This window comes from Xiphophorus couchianus, chromosome 2, assembly GCF_001444195.1.
Source record: "Xiphophorus couchianus chromosome 2, X_couchianus-1.0, whole genome shotgun sequence".
Taxonomy (NCBI): domain Eukaryota; kingdom Metazoa; phylum Chordata; class Actinopteri; order Cyprinodontiformes; family Poeciliidae; genus Xiphophorus; species Xiphophorus couchianus.
In genome coordinates, this window is record NC_040229.1 from 2,173,883 (window position 1) to 2,194,625 (window position 20,743).

Consider the following 20,743-nt stretch of genomic DNA (forward strand, 5'->3'; position numbering starts at 1 on the left):
TGCTTTAGTTCAGTCTGTATGGAGCTAAATATGTGGAAAATTTGTGGAATTTTTTTCTTCATGTAAAGAGGCTTTCCTGCCATTTCCTATGTTGAAGTCTTGAAAAACACATTGAATGGCTCCAAAGAGAACATGAAGTTGATTTTATTACTAATGTTTTAACTAAAAGTTCCCTCCAATGTTATGTAACTTTCATGCCCTGTATATCTTAAAGATTTGTTTTTATTTTTATTTCCCCTTTGGAACAAATAGAAGAAAATAAACTGATAGGTATTTTCTCAAGCTATATAAAAAGAACCACAGACAACGTCACTTAGTTTTCCACCAAATTCTTGCAAGAATTGAGAAGCACAGAGGATCAGCTCCTCTGAGCTTCTCCTCCTCCTTGCATTCTGCCATTCTGCTGCAGAACTTGTCTTTTTATTAGCAGGGAAAGGGAGTGAATGGAAAGTGGGAGAGTGATCTTAACAAAAAGGGAGGGCTACCCTGATAACAAGGAAGGGAAACATCAACTAAATTCTACACACAGACAATTAGAGGCAACTAAGGAGTATCTCAGGAAGTCCTCCTAAAGAAACACCTGTGAAAACATGCTTGAGGTCAAGGAAAGGTTAATTATGTCTTGCACACAATTTAACAAGTTCCTCCTCTCTGGGGTGAGAACGCTAAACCTTAAAATATAAAACAATAGTAACATAAAACTACTAATGTAAGAAAGATAACAAAACATAATAATTCTAACATAAACTCAAATGTAAAAAGCTAGGAGGAAAACTAATTCAGCCTGTTTAAAGGGACAGTATCATCTAAAATCTAGTTGTTTTTGTAGCTTCCCATCATATTATAATGTTTTTCCCTGGAGTGTTACTTTGATTCATTCATTCATGTTTGAGAAATCCTTTAATCTCCATGGCAACCATTCAGCTACAAAAAGTCTTGGTGGACCTAGCCCCGCCTTCCAGCCGCTGCCCCTCCCTCACTCAGCTCCTTCAGACTAGCCAGCAGCAGTTAGCAAGCAGCTGCTGAGCTCATTATAGGAGCTGCTGCTCAGAGCAACGCTGGTAAAAACGTTAAAGGGTTAATAAAGGAGCCATGTTGGGACGACTTCCTGGAGGCGGAGCTTCAGACAGAGCAGGAGATTTAAAGAGACAGGCCCAATTTCAAGGCGTTAAATTATAAAGTCAAATTTAATTTAAGTCATATTTAATATATACAGCATTTTATGACAACTGAAGTTAACTGCCCCTTTAAGTTCACACTGCTTTTGTCCCCAAGATGAATAAAAATAAAACTTGCTATGCTACACTGATCATCCACTGAAAGGTTTTGCATTACAGTGAGTGGATGAACATAACAGAGGATTCATTCATCCAGGAGGAGCGGAAGTAAAAAAAGAAAAAAGCAGAAGGATTTCACACGATTTGCACTCATTAGCTGAACAGAATTTGATCAGGATGTTTGCATTTGACAGAAAGGAAGTGAGCAAATGAACGAATGAGGGAGTAGAGAGCGAAACAGTAACTCCTGTGGGAAAGAAGCCGTCTAAACGGCAGAGACAGCAGCACCTGTTTCCACCCTGTTACCACTTCAGACGGAGACCAACAGATTTCTCACACCCCGTCTGCCTCGCCAGGATAATTACTAATATTACATCATCACTGTTGCTGAATTAGAGCGCCGTTCCTCTAATGATTTGTCTCTGACGGTCGGTTTAAACTGGATGCCTTCATCATCCAGCTCTCCCTCCTCCTCTGCGTTTGCTGGCTGCAGCGATAAACCACCCACATTCCCTCGCCGCTCTCCAGGAGAAAACCACCCACAGTTCTCTCTGAAGTAGCTGCTACATCCATGTCACCTGTAGCATTTTGATGCTGGCTTATTTACTTAAATATCCGTTTAGCCGTTTAGTTAGCGATTTTGAGTCCTGAATGGAAGCCAATCTGAAAACGCCTGGAGGAAATGTAGTGATGTCAGCTCACATATCTCTCAGCCGGTTTAATGCAGAGTAGCCAAAAATCTCACTCAAGCAAGATTAGCACTACTGAACATGTTTTTACTCAAGTAAAAATTAAAATAAATCACTCAAGAGTGAAAAAAGTATTTGGTAAAACGTCTACTCAAGTACTGAGTAACTGATCAAATTATCAATCATTTAAAAATTACATCATCAGACCAAAATGTAAAGTTAAGTGGAGATTTTGGTATTTTAAGGACCAAAGTGGCAATAATTCATATCAGTAACAAAATCAGACAAGAGAAATCAGTCTCTTTCAATAAAACTTTTATGAAACTTTAGCAAAAACTGCAGGTCTGAGTCTGGTGAGTTTTTGGTTAAAACATGTTTGTTTTTCGTTCAGTGGGTAGAAGATATAGAAATTTTACTTAAGAGTTAAAAATACTTCATAATAAAATTACTCAAGTAAAAATAGAAAGCACAGTGAAGTAAAAATATTCCTAAAAGTAAATTTTTCCAAAAAGCTACTCAAGCAAATGTAATTGAGTGAATGTGAAGCGTGTCATTTTGACACCAGTTTATTGCTTTCAATGGTGAGAAGGGAGTTCATTTTACCGTTATTAGTATGGATGCACCGATTGCAGTTTTCTGGTCGATCGCTGATCTTTAAAAGCAGATAATTTCTGCATGTTGACAATAGTCACCTCACTGTTGCCAACTCAGCGATTTATTGAAATTTCAGGTCCAGTAGGTTGATTTCACAACAGAAACATTCAGGTTGTATTTATTTATTCTAGCAAAAGAGGAAACCAAGTTGGAGGTTAACAGCTGTCCATCTGCTTCTGCATCTATACATAAAATAAAAAACCTTAAACTACAGAGCAACAGCTCCCAATGAGCAGTTTTAAAATTAAACATAACATTAATAAAGGTTAAGACGTACAAAACATCACAAAATCACTCCTTAAACATTGCATAGGATTAAATTTGTCTAAAATATGTGTAAACATATTACTTGTAAACAAAACACAGAGCTGATCCACAGTTACCAACGACAACAGAAAAAAAGGGCGGAGCTGTCGGTGACTGGTTGCTATAGTAACCACCAGCTGTCAAGAGCAGCGTAATATAACTTAATTCACCAATAAATATCTGGAGAAACAACTTCTTTACTGAACCAAAATAAATTCAAACAGACTTCACATTTATAATATTGTTAAAATAAAAACCCTGTTACACATGCAGTACCTTGCCGGCCACTAGGAGGCGCCCTGTTTGTGAGACACTTCCTGAAAGCCTTCGTCATGTTGAAGACGATGGTTCCTCTTCATCTGTCGAGTTCGCTGTGAACCTGGGGGGAAAAACTCTCCATCTGGCACCTGAGCTCGCTGTTTGTTGGCAAAAAACAAAGTGTTTGCCTCTGTTATCCGCAGTTGCCATGGAAAGATTTATTGCATAATTACTGTTATTGGTAGTGAGCAGAGGATGGACCCCGAAGAGACTGGATCCTAGACAGCATTCATGAGTCAGAATAAAACCATGCCAGTTAATCAGATTTCCTTTTGGCTGTGGCGTTTTTTAACGATCAGTCGAACGGCTCTGGGTCTCTGTTCCTACAGGTTTACAGGTGTGAAGTAATGGCTTTAAAATTTGTCACCATGCAGGTTTGCAGACAAAGTGGCTCCTGCTGCTTTAAAGCAAACAACAAAACAGGTGTTCTGTATTGTCTTTGTTGTTTTATGTTGTGAAACTTTCTCAAACCTATAAATGTTTGCGGGAAGTGAAAAGAACTTGCAACCAACACTGAGAGTAGACTATCAGCGGTCTGCCAGAGTAAGCAAATACCTCTGCCTCTGTGTCATGAGGGAAATGTTTTTCTAAGCTGTGGAAGAATGAAAGAAGCCAAGGGCACAAAGAGCTCAATAATTACTGTCTTCTGAACAGGCAGCTGTTTACTAATGAAAACTGTTGTGATTTATAACATCTGGCCTGCAGTTTGATTGATTTATTAATGGAGAAATGTTTGATGAAACTAAGAAGTAGCAGCTAACAGGATCTTAGTCATGATTTAATCTGTTGGACCAGAGTATTTAAAATGGGAAAATCAAGATTTTTCACTTTCAATGATTTTGTTATGGAAGCCCATTTCTGCCAAAAAACAAAAGTCCAACAGAGAAGTTATAATTTCAGGTTTTAGAGTCGTAATTATGAGATTTAAAGTCATAAATATGAAATTGAAAGTCATAATTTTGACTTTAAAGTTCATAATTATGAGATTCAAAGTCAGAATTTCAGCTTTCTAAGTTATAACTATGAGATTTGCCCTTAATTATGACTTTGAAGGTCATAATTATGATTCAGTCATAATTTTGAGACAGTTATAATTTTGACTTCCTAAGTCATAATTATGAGATTCAAAGTAATTAGAAGGTCTCAAAATTGACTATTTCTCAAAATTATGACTGAAACTCTAAATTCTAACTTAGTACTTCATATTTATGACTTTAAATGTCAATATTATTATTATTTTTGAAATTATTATTCTTTTCTTGTTATTATGACATTAAAATTTGAAATTATGTTTTTAAAATTCAGAATTAAGACTTCCTGTTGGAATTTTCGCAGGAATGGGCTTCCATAAGTAGTTGTTTTACTCTCTGAAATTACTATTCTAGAGTCTTTCTAAAGTCTCTCCCATTTTTTAGGCTTCATCCACAGAAATAATTCAGAGTACATGGAAATTTTTCATCAAAAATGTTGAGTAACTCCCAGTTGACATTAGTTTCATCAGATCATTCCCTCCATTTTTTGTGATTCATTGGTCGTGGAAATTTTTATGAAATCAACAGATCCCAGACCTTTTAGCGCGCTAACGCATTATTTAGAGTATATTGCAAATTTTCAGCAAAAATCATCAAAAACTACAAAGTTTTTTTTATTCTGAGATATTGAACTCTTTTTGACTGCAATATGTTTACACAGACAGATGGCTGTGCAGTCCAAAGTCACAGTCACACCCCCCCACACACACGCACACACACAGCACACACACAGCGCACACACACACACACACACACACACACACACAAACACACACCCCCACTCTCTTTCTGTTTTTCACCTAAAGACTCTTAACCTCTCTGTGTCGTTGCCCAGCAGACACTGGTTCATACCTGGTGTGATTTGGGTCAAGGCTTTCCCCGGTTAATCTATTGTTGGATTTATTTGTCATCATGTGAAGCTAGGTGTGTCCTTGACCTTTGACCTTCATGTCAAAAGCAGCTAGAAGAGATTTTATTGTCATGGTTAGTTTTTACAGCGTGTCCACACATCCTTAAAAAGTCTAAAGGTGTTCTCCCTCCTGATAGTCCGGTAGGTTTGGTTCAATTGGAGACCAAAATTGCAACATTTGTTACATTTTCTGCTGATGTGGTTCACTTCTCCACTAAACTGTGTCAAATGATCCAAGCTAACTGAAAAACCTGTTCTCCTCCTCGCCTGTGGGGGCACTGCACCAAGAACCACGCAAAGCACTGCTTCCTTCCTCACTAAATGTACACAAAAATGGAGTAGCGTCAGATTTTAGAATTTCTCTTTTGTCTTTGGCTAAAGACCAAGAACGATTCTCTCGTTGGGCTAGTCTAACACGTTTGTTTTGGTGGTATCTACCCAGAATGCCCTGCGCTGTAGTCCACTTCCTGCTTTTGGAGCGGTCTCCGGTGTGCATGGTGTTCACACCAGAGTTCATGTTAATCAAACTGAGGTTTTTAGGCGGACCAGAGTTTGCTTTTTTGATCGATTACTGGTTCCCACCCCCACAAGCAAAACGGACTTTCTAGACAAATGAACAGAAGTTGGATTAAAGGGACTAATCTGGTGGAAATGAACTCTGATATTAATGTATCTAAAATGTATGCCTTAAAATGTCTTAAATTCATTAGAAAACAATGTAAGTTATGACAATCATAGGCCTTTAAATAGTCCTATCACTACAAAATGTATTCTATTTAGTTTGTTTTTCTCCTTTATGTCAGAAAAGTTTGAGTCACACGCAGACATCTTCATTCCATTCTGAGACCTGAGGTTGTTGTGGCTATCGCTAACTAGCTTCTAATATGCTCTTGCTACTAAGATAGCTTTTATTGCCAGTTTGCTGGAGACGTTCAGCTTTGCCACTGGCTTATTTCCATTGCTGACCCAGACGATGCTACATTCATTTTTTTATGTTGTGCAGTGAAAGTTTATAACTGGGTCAATGGACCGCTGCTTTCCAGCTTTTGTTCAGAGGTTTCACTCGTCCTTAATGACTTCCCAGCATGTAGGTCATGTATCTGCTTCAGCTACCTTGATGTGATCAGATTTAATTGTCCTTAAAGTTCACTGAATGCACTTTAAACTATCACTACTGAGCTTTGAGAAGATTAGAGACTCTTCTACCTCACTCCAGATTTATTTCTTCTTGTCTGAAAAGTCAATCTCCCTAAATTCAGGGGACAGTGGCTGATTTTAAACCTTTGAGCAGGTGGACAAGATTGGTAAATATTCCAAAATTAAGAAAATTATGGCAGATTGGTTGGTGCAGCCCTATAATTTAGAGATCCATATTTATAATATATGTTTTTAATTTCCATTTGCATGACTTACCATTTTTTTCTTGCTACCAAAAACAGGATGATAAAAGTCTTCACTTTGGTGTTTTGGACTTAACTAGCCCATTCTGTATTTACAGAGACTTCATATTTCATTTTCTTTGTTGTTTTGTTTATTTATTTTGGATGTTTAAAATGTCTTCCAGTTCCAGTGTGAAATGTTCATTAGAATTTAAAGTTTATCTTTGAGAATGTGTTCTTGCATTATTATTTCCATTATATTACTTGAAGATGGTTTCAAAACAACAATCGCAATAATTCCTGGGACAAAATTAAATTTGTTATCATGACGGGTCTGGTTGAAACTAAAATTTAACAAAAAATCTCTTTGTGTTTAGTAATTAATTTCATTTTGGTAAAAAGCAAGATCATGAATGTTCTTAAAGGGCCGGTTGTTTAGGAATTTATTTATAAAACCCATTATCAAGCTGTTAAAATAATAAAATAATAAATTCTTAAAATTAAATAAAATTGAACATCTTTTCTATTCTCCAGGATTTTGCAATTGTTTTTTATTTTTTGCAATAAAAATCTAAGTGTTTGTTGTACTAATTTAGAAATATTTGCGTGTATGTATGACAGTAATCGTGATTTTTTTTATTCCTCGCTGTATCATTACAGATTATAACTTGACACCATGTAAGGGTGAGGCAGCTGTTTAGTGCAAGTAAACAGCTGCCTCCTGTAGGAGTAACCATCATTTTGTTCAAATGTTTTTCACCATTTTTTTTTGAAAAATCTGCAATAAACTCACAATTATATATTAGTGTGTAAAAGTGCGGAGATTTGTTAATTTTTCTCAAGATAATTCGCAATAATCTGTAGGATCTGATTGATGTAATTTGGCACTAAACACATAAAAACTGCTTTGATTTGATTTATAAAAGGATGTTTATGCACACTGTTATCTGGAAGGTTCATTTTATGTGTCCCTTTAGAGTCTAGAGGGCCACATAAAGAGCCCCGGCGGGCCGGATTTGGCCCCCAAACCCCGAGTTTGACACATGCTGCAAGCTGTTGCAAGAAGCTAAAGTAGTTTATGTAGCATTTTCTCATGTGAAAGCCTCAGAGCCAGGCTGTTGCATCAGATTTTGCCTAACGTTGACCCCCATGTGACCCTGCAGCCCAGCACTCTGCCCCAGGGAACCATCAACATGAACCAGTGCCTGGACGTGGTGGACGGCGAGGCCCGGACGGGCCAGAAGAGCTCCCTGTGCATCCTCACCCCCGACAAGGAGCACTTCATCCGGGCCGAGTGCAGAGAGATTATCAACGGGTGAGGCTGTTACCGTGGCAATGGACCGTTAGCACCTGCCTGTGAGATCATTCAAATTCAAAAATACTTCACCGATCCCAAAGGGAAATGAAATGTTGTTATAACTTGTATTAATTCAGATTCTTCAGTTATTGTATATAGTGACGACTGTTGGCAGGAAAGATATCCTATAGCAGTCTGTGATACATTTTTACAAGAAATTACTGAAGAGTAAAAAAGTATTTGGTAAAAACTCAAGTACTGAGTAACTGATCAAATAAAATGAGTCAAGTAAAAATAAAAAGTACAAACACTCCTAAAAGCCATTTCTTTGAAAAAGTTATTCAAGTAACTGAGTAAATGTTGCTAGTCCCATCCAACTGTAGTGAAACCGATTTCATGCTAAGTGGACTTGCCATAAAGATGACTGTTTGCGGTACAGAGAGAAACATGGCTGCAGCTGAGGCTGTACCGCCCCCTGCTGTCCGCCTCAGGCTCTGCCTCTACGTCGTAACGATGGCGCACATTCCTCCATCCAACATTTCTCTCTGACCTCAGACTTTCTGAACAGAGACCTCAACTCTCAAGCTTTAAACTCCATAATTTGGCTCCTGTCTTGGTTTCCTCTGGCTGCCGCTCGCTCTGTGTGGATATTCTTGGAGAAATGTGACTCACTACACCCACTCTTCACATCGCTACCTGCTCCATCACCAACACCTCCCACTCTGCCTCATCTGGCCTCCATGTGTCGTTACTGGAGCAACTGATGGTGCAAATCGTGTTTATTTACCAGTTTCCTCATACTTTAACTGTAAACGCCTCTATTAAATAACAACTGATGTGATTATAGTTTAAGTTTTTGAACCATTAAAGAGCAACAAAGTGGGGAAAAAAAGAATTAACGTTGGTTATTTGAATAAATTATGTGATTTTGCTCCATTTTATTAAGACATTTTAGCTCCTCATTCATCACATGATTTAATTATAAATGGTTGTGACACTTTAATAATTCATCCAATTCAAGCTCAATGTTTTGCTGAATCCAATTAAACCAAGTTAATTATTACCATAAAATGTTTTTTATGTCAATGCCAAGATTTAAAAAGTGCAACAAAAATAATCATTTTGCTGGATTCCCTCACACAGTTTCTGTTTAAGAATCATTGACTGCACAGTTTATACACTAAAAATGTTCATTTTAGAAAGCTAGTTCTGTAAATGCTAATTTTCTAACATTTTTTAACAATAAACTTTTACTGCATTCCATAAAATAAGAGAGGAACAAAAATTTGCACCTTCAAGTATGAAAGAAAATGTGCATATATTAACCTTCAGTTTTAAAATGATATATATTTATGAAAACATATTTGAATATAATTAAATAGAATTGGAAATAAACAAAATATGTTTCAATCAGATCAGTAGATGTAATTAAAACCAAATGATTTATAATAATTTGGTCAGTGTAGATTAGAGAGCATAATTTTTTATTCAGATTAAAAACAACATAAATGTTAATTTGTTTCAGCTTTTTGTTGTTTTAAGTGTTAAAACTATTTCCAGTTTCCGTTTATTAACTTAGTTTGTAACATTTGATCAAATGTGAAAGAAAAAGTGCAAGTGATTCACTCAAATCTGCATTTTTAGACTAAACTCAGTAACATGCAGAAGCTTTTTAACTGTAAACTCTAATTTCAAACAGGAATATATAACTAAAACATTTTTCATGCTAAATTTAATGAGTGTATATTTGTAGTCCAGACTGAGCCGACTGATGACGCTGCAGCCAGACTTGTGACAAACAAGAAAATGAAAGATAAAATACAGTTTGTATTTTCTTGAGCATTTCCTTATTTAGATATAAGACAAAGTATTTTTCTTTAGTTAACAGTTTTTCCGATTTTATTGATTACATTTCGCTAAAACCAGCAACCTTGGTTGCCAAATGTAAAATGAAAAGACAATAAATCCAAAAAAGCTTTTGAAAATATTTACTTCCATGTAATACATTAACCCTGTTAATATTCTGAATCAACAATGATTTACAGATTCTTTTTTTCTGCAGAATTAGACTGCTTTGCTTTATAAAATATTACCTATTTAGTATATTATTGAAGAAATAAAAACAACAAATGCCTTAAGACATTTTCAGGAAAAAAGTTGATTACATTTTCTTCTGTATTGTTTAAAAGCTACGATATAAAATATTATTTAATATTAAATCATCACTTTCCTGCTAAATAATGTTTTATTTGTATTTTAAATGCATCAATCAATGTGGTACCAAAGGATTCAACAGTTTGTTTTTGAGTAAACTTGGCAGTCCAGTTTGTTGTGTGTGTGAAATCGGTCCGATTACAGTCGGTGTGTGTGAAATCGGTCCGATTACAGTTGGTGTGTGTGAAATCGGTCCGGTTACAGTCGGTGTGTGTGAAATCGGTCCGGTTACAGTCGGTGTGTGTGAAATCGGTCCGGTTACAGTCGGTGTGTGTGAAATCGGTCCGATTACAGTAGGTGTGTGTGAAATCGGTCCGATTACAGTTGGTGTGTGTGAAATCGGTCCGATTACAGTTGGTGTGTGTGAAATCGGTCCGATTACAGTCGGTGTGTGTGAAATCGGTCCGGTTACAGTCGGTGTGTGTGAAATCGGTCCGGTTACAGTCGGTGTGTGTGAAATCGGTCCGGTTACAGTCGGTGTGTGTGAAATCGGTCCGGTTACAGTCGGTGTGTGTGAAATCGGTCCGGTTACAGTCGGTGTGTGTGCGTGCGTGAAGGGCGGCGCCTGTAATAGCAGAATGTTTCTGGCTCCATTAGGTGGCAGGAGGCGCTGACCGTCTATCCCAGGACCAACAGGCAGAACCAGAAGAAAAAACGCAAAGTTGATCCTCCCACTCACCAGGTAAGGACTCGCATCTGATGGCCGGCGTTTTCTCACTCGCCTGAAAGAACGAGTGAACGAGTTTTTTTTCTGTCGAGTTCAGAGAAGAAAGAAAAAGATTTTAACCTTTATTTTTGTTTTTTCAGTGTTACATAATCCTCCATTTTAGATCCGTTTTGGCTCTCGTTTTGGTGAAAATCAAATTACAATGTCAGGGATTATTCTAAATAAAGTAGTTAATTAAATTAATAAAATAATTATTGGAAATATTGAAATTTGACATTTTTTCACAATGTCTTGATGTTACTTTTGTTGCCAAATGTGAAATAATGAGAACAATAAACCCAAAAAAGCTTTGGAAAACCAACCTTCTTAATAAATTAATAATGATTTAGAGATTCCTTTTTCTATAAAACATTTTCTTGCTTTATAAAATATTTTTTTACTTGGTATATATTTGAAGAGATAAAAACAACAATTGTACAGAAAATAACTAATCTAAGACAGCATATGAGAGTCATTGCAGATAAAGGAAAACTTTTCTATAACAAACCCAGAAATTTTGAGTTTAATTTCAGAAATGTTTTTGAAAAAACACGGGCATTTTTAACTGAAAAATCAAAAAATCGGTAGAAAAAAATTAGAAATGTTCAGATTAACTTCAGAAATTTTCTTGAAAAATTATGAAAACTTTCTGAGTTATTAAAGTCAAATAAATTGCTAGAAAAAAATTTAGAAGTTTTGATATCATTTTCAGAAACTTTCTTGAAAAAACATGGACTTTACCAAGTCTCTCTAGTCCAAACTCAGAAACTTCTGTTTTTTTCTCTAAAATTTGAGTTTTTTGGCAGAAATTTTCCCGTCCTTTTTATTTTTTATTCTCTCTACATATTGTCCCCAGCAGGCCACCGTATTAACCGCCTGATCTCAGGTGTCGTTGTGACTCTCCGTCCCGTTGTGCTAAAGTTAGCCGTGTCTCTCTGGCCCGATGGGATTAGCGGTTCTGGACGCCGCGGCCCGTTAGCATGCAGGTGTTGACTGGATAAAACCTTGGCTCGCTCACAACGGCTGCAGCTGGATTTTCCCCTTGTAAGAAACTTGCAGGTCTCCATTAGATTCCATTACATAGAGCGCTTTCCTGCTAAACATAGACATATGATACAGGAATATAACCGCAGACCACCCACTGCAGGCCAGAACTGCGTTTGGCAAAGACAAATCTCTGTAAAGTTTGTTTCTGGTTCCTCTAATGACGGCGCCCTGACCTTGTTTTGCTCGTTTTTCCCATTGTGACCCCGTCCTCAATCTTTTTTTTTAATCCAGCACAATCCCTTCCTGTGTAGATAAGCAAACTCTCTCCTCTGCATGTTTCAGTTTCTGGTTTACTCTTACAGTCCACCATGTTTTTATCCACACTTTTCCTTACTGGAAGAAATCCCAGTTAATTTACTGGTGAACAAATACAGATTTAGGCTGCAGCTGAAGATGTAAAAATCTTAAATAATTATCAGTAAATGTGTTTTTTTTTCCCTGTTTCTGCATCTTTCAAATATTTCCAGGATATCTGTAGCTCCAAATTTCATTTTTAACTGTATATTTAACGATTTCTGCAGTTGATTATTTTTAGTGTAACCATTTCATTTTTCTTTTTAGGTGTAAATAAAGAAAAACAAAAAGGATGAATACATTTTCTTCTGTGGGATAATTATATGTGCAGAAAATTATGTAAAAAAAACAAACAAAAAACATTTTCCAAACTAAATAAAAAATGAAAGTTGGCCTTAAATATGTTAATCACAGGTCTTAAATTTTGCTGTGACTATTTACTCTCATGTATCATCTGCAGTTCGTTTTTCTCGCTGGACATTTTTTAGTCATTCAAACATTTCAGACATTTTCATGCTAATTAGCTGCTAATATCCAAGCTTTTGTACGTCTATCAGTATCAGTTCATCTTTGCCACTGACTCACTTCTGTTGCATCCTGTTAAAAAAAACTAAACATTTCTATCATATAAAATAAGCAGTTTTCTTTTGTACATTTCAGTTGTGATGCAAGTCTTAAATTTCATTCATAACTGTCTTAAAATATCTTTAAAATCCTTCAATTTGAGCTGGAAAAACCTTCAGAAACCCAGTTAAAATTACTGGCTAATTTTAGTCGGTTATTAATTTCTATTGCAGACCCTTGGCTTAAATGTTTGCTCTCAGACTTTTAATCTACAAGCTTGTTTACAAACATGGCTGATGTTTGGTTTATGTTGTTTTTTGCACCATTATATAACTATAATTAGGGTTAGCAGCATCTAAACGGGCTCCACCACTTGTCTGCCGTCAGTTTCTGTCATCGTCTCCTTCGCTGTGTGTTGATATGACAGACTGTCGCTGGTGGATATTTAGCTTTGAGTTGAGGTTTATATTTTCCACACCTCACTGTGTCAACACCACTTTTCCACTCAGAGCTCCCCTCCCGTGTTTATATATGTTCGCAGCGACACATGCTTAACGCTGTTGAAAATAATCAGCAGCGCGTCGACCTGAGGGCTAACGTCTGCTCTGACTGGAAAACATTTCCGTTTACACTCCGCTTTCAAACCTTTTAAATTAAATAAACAGTTTCTAAATATTTTTACTGACTCGGTTATAACTACTATAAAAACAATCTGCTAGAAAAATATTCGAAATTTTGGGATTACACTCAGAAATTTTTTAGAAAAAAATGGAAATTTCAGCGTTTGAAGAATCAAACCATTTGATAGAAAAAACTCAGACATTATGAAATTAATCTAAAAAAATGTCTTGAAAAAATATGAACATTTTTGAGTTTGAAAAACTGTAAAATTTTGCATTTGATAACAGAAATTTTCTATAAAAAACACACACACACACACACACACAAAACATGAAAATTTCTGAGTTTGAAAACTTGACAATTTGCCAGAAAAAGAAAAACTCAGAAATTTTGAGATTCTTCTCCAAAATCTTCAAAAAATATCAAAATTTCTGAGTAGAAAAACATTAAAAAATGTTCAGACTAATTATCAGTCACTCATGTTCAGATCTGTTGAAAAAAATCACAAACTTTGTTTTTTTTACTGCTCTGACTGGAAAAAGAAAAAGATATGTTTCGGTTTCAACCTTTTGTCTCATTAAATAAACATTTTAAAAACATTTTCCCTGCCTGGTCATAACGATCTGACGTGGAGAGCTTGTGTGATTGGCAGGACGGCGTAACGCTCATCCAGTGTTTTTCCACTGAAGACATGAACGGAGTCTCTGTGAGTTCGGCCCGACCAAACTGTCTGTTCTGCTCTCAGAATCGCTGCTTCCTGCAGATAATCACTACAATCCCAGTTTCTGGTCAGCAGCATGTTGGACTTCTAAGAAAGTCGATGATTTCTTTGCTTTAAATTTTCCTCCTGCAACAGATTGATGGACCTCACTGATCGCTAAAAATGCTGTTTGTATGTAATATTTCTGCTAAATGTTTTACTTCTGTTTCCATCAGAATTACAGGTATGTTTGCCATGATCGAGCTCCTGTTGATTGATGCTCTCTTTTTGCTTCGTCACTGGCAGTCAGGGCTGGGCGGTTTAAAAATAAAGTCCCAGATTATTTTCATACCAGATCTCCAGTTCCATCTCCAATTTTCTTTTCTATAAAAGAAATCACAAATGACAGAAAATTATTTCAGTCATTCCTTTTGCAAGTTATGCATGGAGGTATCTGGCCCAGTCTTTAAGAAAAACACAATTTTACCAGAAAAAACATTTTTAAAATGTGATAAAATGCGGTCTTAATGAGAAAAAGGCTTCTATGATATCAGGATCTGATGTGAGCACCTCAGTGTTTTTTCTTCTACATCTATTCAGATTTGTTTCAAAATCCTGCGACTGATAATAATTTGATGCTAATCTCTTAAAAGTAAAATAGACACCAAAGTTTAGATGCTCAACATTCCTCATTGTATTGTACTATTTTCCTTGCAGAAGTTCTAATAAAATTACTAATTTATTCTCTTAATATTAAAAACTTTTCTGGTAAAATAAAAATGTTGTTGTCCTATTTTTTGACTTCATTATTGTACAGCAGTTTTATGTAATGTTATGACTTTCTATCGTAACTGAGAGAAAAAAAACATAGCCTTGTCCTAATATTTTGTCATAAAGTTGATCTGAATTCAAACTTCAAATAAACAGAAGCTGTAAAACAAGATGGCCGCTCTCGGTGTGATGACATAACTCTGAGCGTATTGGTGAAAGAAAATCCAGATTTTCCAAAAACCAAATGACTGATCAATAAGATGGATTGATCGCCCAGCCTTACTGTTAGCTTCAATCCGACACACCTGGGAACCTTGCAAGCTTTGCAAGAAGTGCGTAATTGAAAGAAAAATGTAACTTTTTCATGTCTTCCTTTGTTCCTTTGCGCTCCTCTTGTAGTCGATCTGTGACCTTACCTCCCGTTGTGTCCTCTCCTCCCTCCGCCCCCTGCCTCACCCTGCGCCCCAGGAGCCGGGACCGGCCAAGGTCACGGTGACCAGCGGCAGCATGGCCGACGCCGAGCAGATCCCCACCAGCCGCACCACCCTGTGGCAGGAGCAGAGCCGCTGGAACCGCGCCGCCATCCCCTGCAGCCGCAGCGCGTCCTGCCTCAGCCAGCTGGGCCAGAGCCAGCCGGACGGCGGCGTCACCACGCGAGACGGTGAGGAAACCGCCAGGGTCCGATACCAGATTAAATCAGGTGGTTCTCTACATCACCTTCAGGGCTGTGAGCATCTCCAGGCCTGGATGATCTTATTAGAACGACCAGAAAATGATGATGTGTAATGAAACAGAGCCTGGAAAAGGTTCTCATACCTGCTGAAATATTCCAGATTTTCTTATGTTACAACTACAAACTTTCCAGATTTTTGATTGTAATAAAGTTTTAAATCATGCTTTGTTTTTCTTCCCTCTTTAATTGTTTAATATTCTGTATGATCATTACTTTATGTTGAAATCCCAGTAAAACTCATGAATGGTTGTGAGTTGTTGAAATAAAACGGATTTCCCGCCGTTTGCAGACAGGATGTTTGACTTGACGTGTTCTTGCGTTTCAGACGGCGGCGCCGTCAGCTCAGGCCGGAAAGTCCGAGTGGAGAGCGGATACTTTTCCCTGGAGAAGACCAAGTCTGAACCGAACCCGGCGCCTCCGCAGCATCTGCCTCTCTCCTCCTCGGCGTCCTCCTCCTCTTTAGGAGCTTCCAGGTACGAACCGGACCTCCCCACCTCCCAGCGCTCCCCGGACTCCCTTCCCTCCCCTAAAGCTCTGGTTTCCCCGAGCTACTCCACCATCAGCTCCTCCCAGAGCTCCCTGGACTCTGAGCCCAGCAGTCAGGCGTTGCCCACCTGGGCCGGAGGAACCACGCGCGGCGCTGGGCGGGCCGGCCGGTCCGGCAGGGAGTACACTGCGCTGTCTGACGTTCCCCGCGCCCGCATCCTGAGCTACAAGGAAGCCTTTCGCTCCGAGAAGAGGCGGCAGGAGCTGAGGGAGCGGACCCGCAGCCCCGGGAGGGAGGAGGTGGTGCGGCTGTTTGGGGAGGAGCGCAGGTGAGAATAAACCTCCTCCTGTTACTTTAATCGGTTTGAAGAATTTTTCTTATTCTGTTTGTTTTTAACTTCCTTGTGCAAGCACTTTGAATTATCTCTGCCTGAAAGGTGCCTTATAGATAAAGTAGATTTCATCACAAGCTGCGTTTTTATTACAAAACTTTGTCAATTCTCTACTAATGTCAAAAAATCATAATTTTACACTCGAGGTGTTTCCATTAAACAAGATTAAAATCAAACCTGAATACGTTTGTTCACGCAATAACACATTAAAAAACATCCTGCAACCACTTCCTGTCGTCTTCTTCTTCATAGTTTGCTCCAGTGGCGACATCCAGCGATAATCAATAATTCAATTAATCACACGATAAATTAAAACAAACTCAATAATTTCCATTTATTGTTTTTCTACCAACAGCTGGATAACAGTCTTCATTCTGGTGTTTTGGTCTCAACTAGCTTATTTTTTTTAAGGAAAATTTTGTTCACAGAGAATTAAAATGTATTTTATTTGTTGTTTAGTTTCTTTATTTTGGATATTTTAAATGTCTTCCAGTTCCAGTGTTAAATGTTTGTTAGAATTTAAAGTTTATTTAACTTTGAAAATGTGCTTTTGAATTACGCCAATTATATTAGTAGAAAATGGACTCAAAATAACAATATTATTGTTCATCACAATAACTTCTGGGACAGTTTGTTGCCGTGACCGGCCTAACTCCACTGCAGTTTTGCAAAATGAACCAATTTCCTTACAGCGAAACAAACACATCTCATTCTGGGGCCAAAACGTTTTAGCAGAGAATTAGGTTTTGCGTATTTTTATTAAATTAGTTTATTTTTTAAATATCAAACTGCACATTGATGTGGTCAATGAAAACGTAGCTACTGTTGAAATGCATTTAGCTGCAGGAGATTTATTGACCTGAATATTAAGAGCTTTAGGCTATATATAGCAGTGGTGGGCACTATGAACTAAAACATTAGTTTTGGAAACGCTGAAGCCAAGTGGAGGCTCCAGTCCCCTAGAGGGCGCAAGAGGGACATTAAAAAGTTTGGGGAAATGGGGGGAAAAAATTAAATTGAATTTCACATTGTCCTTAATCAAATTTTTAATTGTATTTTTTTCCATCACACTATAAAATCCAAATCTTCCTACATATCTTTGTTCTAGTACAAATCTCTTAGTGCAAAACTGACTTAAAGGTAACTTTCAGCAGCATTGAAAAGGTGAACATGAGGAGAGGAAACAGAACTGCTGAACAGACTTCATAATAAAAGCATGAACATAAAGATCTAATAAACTAATTGAAAATTTGAAAATGGAAAAAAATTTAGAGGAAGCTAGGTGCGCTAAACATTTTCAAAGTAAGCTAAAGTGCTAACTAAAAAATTAGCTCTGCTATTTTGAAGTCCGCCTACTTCCACTGCGCAGCGACAACCAATAATTCATCAATCTGTTCATCAGAAGGCATCTATACAAATAATATCCACTCAAAAATAAATTACTAAATTTTGCATTTTATAACCACAAACGTAAGGTACCAAAAACGCTAAAAGTGCTAACTGAAAAATTAGCTCTGCTATTAGCGCATTAGCAGAAGTGTGCCCACCACTGATATATAACTACATGTAGTTCTTGCCATGCTATAAACATTCAGCTTTTTAGTAGTTTAGCGAAACTCTGTGGCTTCTTCTACTCTGTTTGCTCCTGCTTGCTACCGTAGCTCACCACTGGGTTCACTCTGGTAGTTCTGGGGAGATAAATGCTCATTTTCTGGTGCTTTCTACCTTTTAGCTCCTGCCGCCTTGCTAGTTTCTTTTGTTGTTTCGATCTTTTCCAGGGCTTGTGAACCGAGCTTCTCAGAGCTAAAGCCAAGCCAACCCCTCCACCCCCTGCTGCCCCCTGCTGGTCACCGCTGATTCCTGCTTTCTCTCATTTCATCTCTGCACCAGCTGGGAGCGCACACTCACACCGTTTCACCTCATTTCCTTTGTACATTCAGTTTAACCTCTCCAGATTGAGTTACTCATTTCTAAGACATTTGCTCTTACAAGTTGCAGTGCCTTCAGGTAACGTTGACTGTTTTCATTGCTGCTGTCTCGGCAATATGTATAATGAGCCATTCTTGAAATAATTATTTCCTTTTTCATCATTTAACACCACTGTTCAGCTGTAGGTGCGTCTTTGTGGAGTTATTACCATTATTCAACAAGAAAAGGACATTAATATTGAAAAACATTGAAAGTTTTGCTGAAGTCTTGTTTTAACTCATCAAAACTTTCATATTGTGGATATTTTTGGCATTCTGTGTTTTTATTTCTATTGACTTGCATCTGTTTTTTTATGGAGCCCCCTAAAGGACATGAGGAGAATTTCTATCATTTTCGTATTTTTGTGCAGTTTATCTTAACCTTACACAAACATGAACACTAAGTTAGATTCATTTTCAACAAAGAGTTAAGAATGTAGAAAAAATGTAGAAGGCTTTAAATGTGCAGTTATAAATTAACATTTGTTATCTCTAACACTCTATACAGCTAATTGATGTTATTTAATTTTATTTATTTAATCATATTTAAATTCTTATAATCTCACACTTGTATATATATTTTTAGAAATTTTGTATTGCTTGTTGTTATATTTGTATTTACTAATAATTAGCACCTTGAATGGGAGTAGCTTGTTAACAAATAAGCAATTTCCCATTGAGGATCAATAAAGTATATTCTATTCCATTCTATAATAGACCAGGGTGTAATTGTGAGGGAACATAAAGAGAATAATTCCCCATGTCCACTAGGGGGCTCCATAGTTTTTGAAGAAATGACTGAGCAGTGCGTTTTTTTTGTTTTGTTTTTTGTTTGTTTTTGTAGGAGATCTCAGATCATCGGCCGGTTTGAGGAGAACCAATCAGTGGAGCGTATGGACGCAAGCAGCAGCGTCGGCCATGACACCTCGGCGAACCAGAGACAAGGCCGGAGTGAGAGACGGTGTCTGGATGGGAAACACGTACGCCGCTGTCCTGATGGTTAATTAGTGCTGAAGTGAAGCCGGACCTCTTCGGTTTCTGATGGTTTTGTGATTTTAGGAGATGTCGCTGGACACGGGGAAGGACCGCTTCGCCCCGGACGTTTCCAGCTCCAACTTCCTCAACTTAAGAAGAGCAAAGTCTCTGGACCGCAGAGCTTCAGAGTCTTCAATGACGGTCAGTGTGGAGACTAAGACCACCAACTGAACATCATCCGTCCGTCTGTCCGTCCGTCCGTCCGCCCACCAGCCCTCAAACAAAGTTAAAAACAGCATTTCTGCAGCTATCAAAACAGCAAAAACACAAAGTTTTGCCAAGTATTTTTGTACAGTTTTTAGTGCAAATATCTTTGTACAAAACTAACTTACAATATATAGAAGCTTGTTTAAGTCAATAATTTCTTCATATTGATAGAAATGCACAGGTTTCTCTGGTATATTATTGCACTTATAACATGGGAAAAAATGTCTTGTGAGTGAAATAATCTGCCAGTGGAGCTAGAACTTGGTTGCTAGGTAACGGTCTGGGCTTGGCTGGCGTTGCTAGGTGACGGCACCAGTAGAACTAGAAGTTTCTCACCAATATTAAGATTAGTTATTTAATTCAAACAAGCTCCGATATCTTGCTGAAAAGTTAGTGATGTTAGTTTTGTTGTATTTTAAGCTTACTAAGATATTTATACTAGAAACCAGAACAAAACTACTTGTTAATATTTTGTGTTTTTGCAGTGAATCTGATTAAATCTGCATCGGTGACTCCCAGTCTGACACTGCGGTCTGTTTCGGGGTAATCTAGTCAGTGTGTGGTTGATTTCTGTGTCCCGGCTGCAGCTGCCAAACCCTCTCGCTCCCCCCATGCACATGCCTACATACACCACTGCCGCCACTGCTGCCGATTATAAATAACCAGCTCAGAAGCAGGCAGAGTTGCATGGCAGAGACAGAAACAGATTGTCAACATATGAGTTAAAGGCGATCAGAATGACTCTGTGCCAGGCGGTGACCCCTCACCGGATGAAACTCAACCAAAACAAGGTACCGCCGCCGATCACACAGAACATTGCTAGGCGAACGTTCTGAGTTTGGGGTCTATAAACGGCCTGCAGGTTGCTCTAATGCAGCAGTTTGTGTTTCACAGGGACGGTCCAGTTCCCGCCAGCCAGTCTGCAGTCGAGGCTCCGCTCAATAACTTAACGAGCAAACGCTTCACAACTTTATCTACTCTTAAGATTCTCAGGTTTTCTGTCTGATATTTCTCTCCAGAAACTAGAGGAACGTGTAGTAAACAGTTTCAGATATTAATTTATTTTAACGCCCTTTATGTTTAATATGAATCAAACTCAGAACACTCAAAAAAATTAAAGAAAAGAAAAAATATAGATTTTTATC

At 37.8% G+C, this 20,743-nt stretch overlaps 1 protein-coding gene across 9 annotated transcripts in view; it reads left to right on the forward strand.

Moving 5' to 3' along the window:
* The window catches only part of LOC114161362 (myosin phosphatase Rho interacting protein), a 61,249-nt gene that overhangs the window by 18,686 nt on the left and 21,820 nt on the right, over window positions 1–20,743 (forward strand). For 5 of the 9 annotated variants that reach the window (XR_003599003.1, XM_028044613.1, XM_028044603.1 and 2 more), the window contains exons 4-10: window positions 7,728–7,879; window positions 10,673–10,757; window positions 13,960–14,013; window positions 15,247–15,439; window positions 15,837–16,326; window positions 19,201–19,336; window positions 19,416–19,532. Coding sequence is in view for 8 of the 9 variants with exons in the window: in XM_028044613.1 (XP_027900414.1) it covers window positions 7,728–7,879; window positions 10,673–10,757; window positions 13,960–14,013; window positions 15,247–15,439; window positions 15,837–16,326; window positions 19,201–19,336; window positions 19,416–19,532 (1,227 nt within the window). In the remaining variant the exon portion in view is untranslated. The other 4 variants (XM_028044652.1, XM_028044637.1, XM_028044644.1 and 1 more) reach the window with 4 other exon arrangements.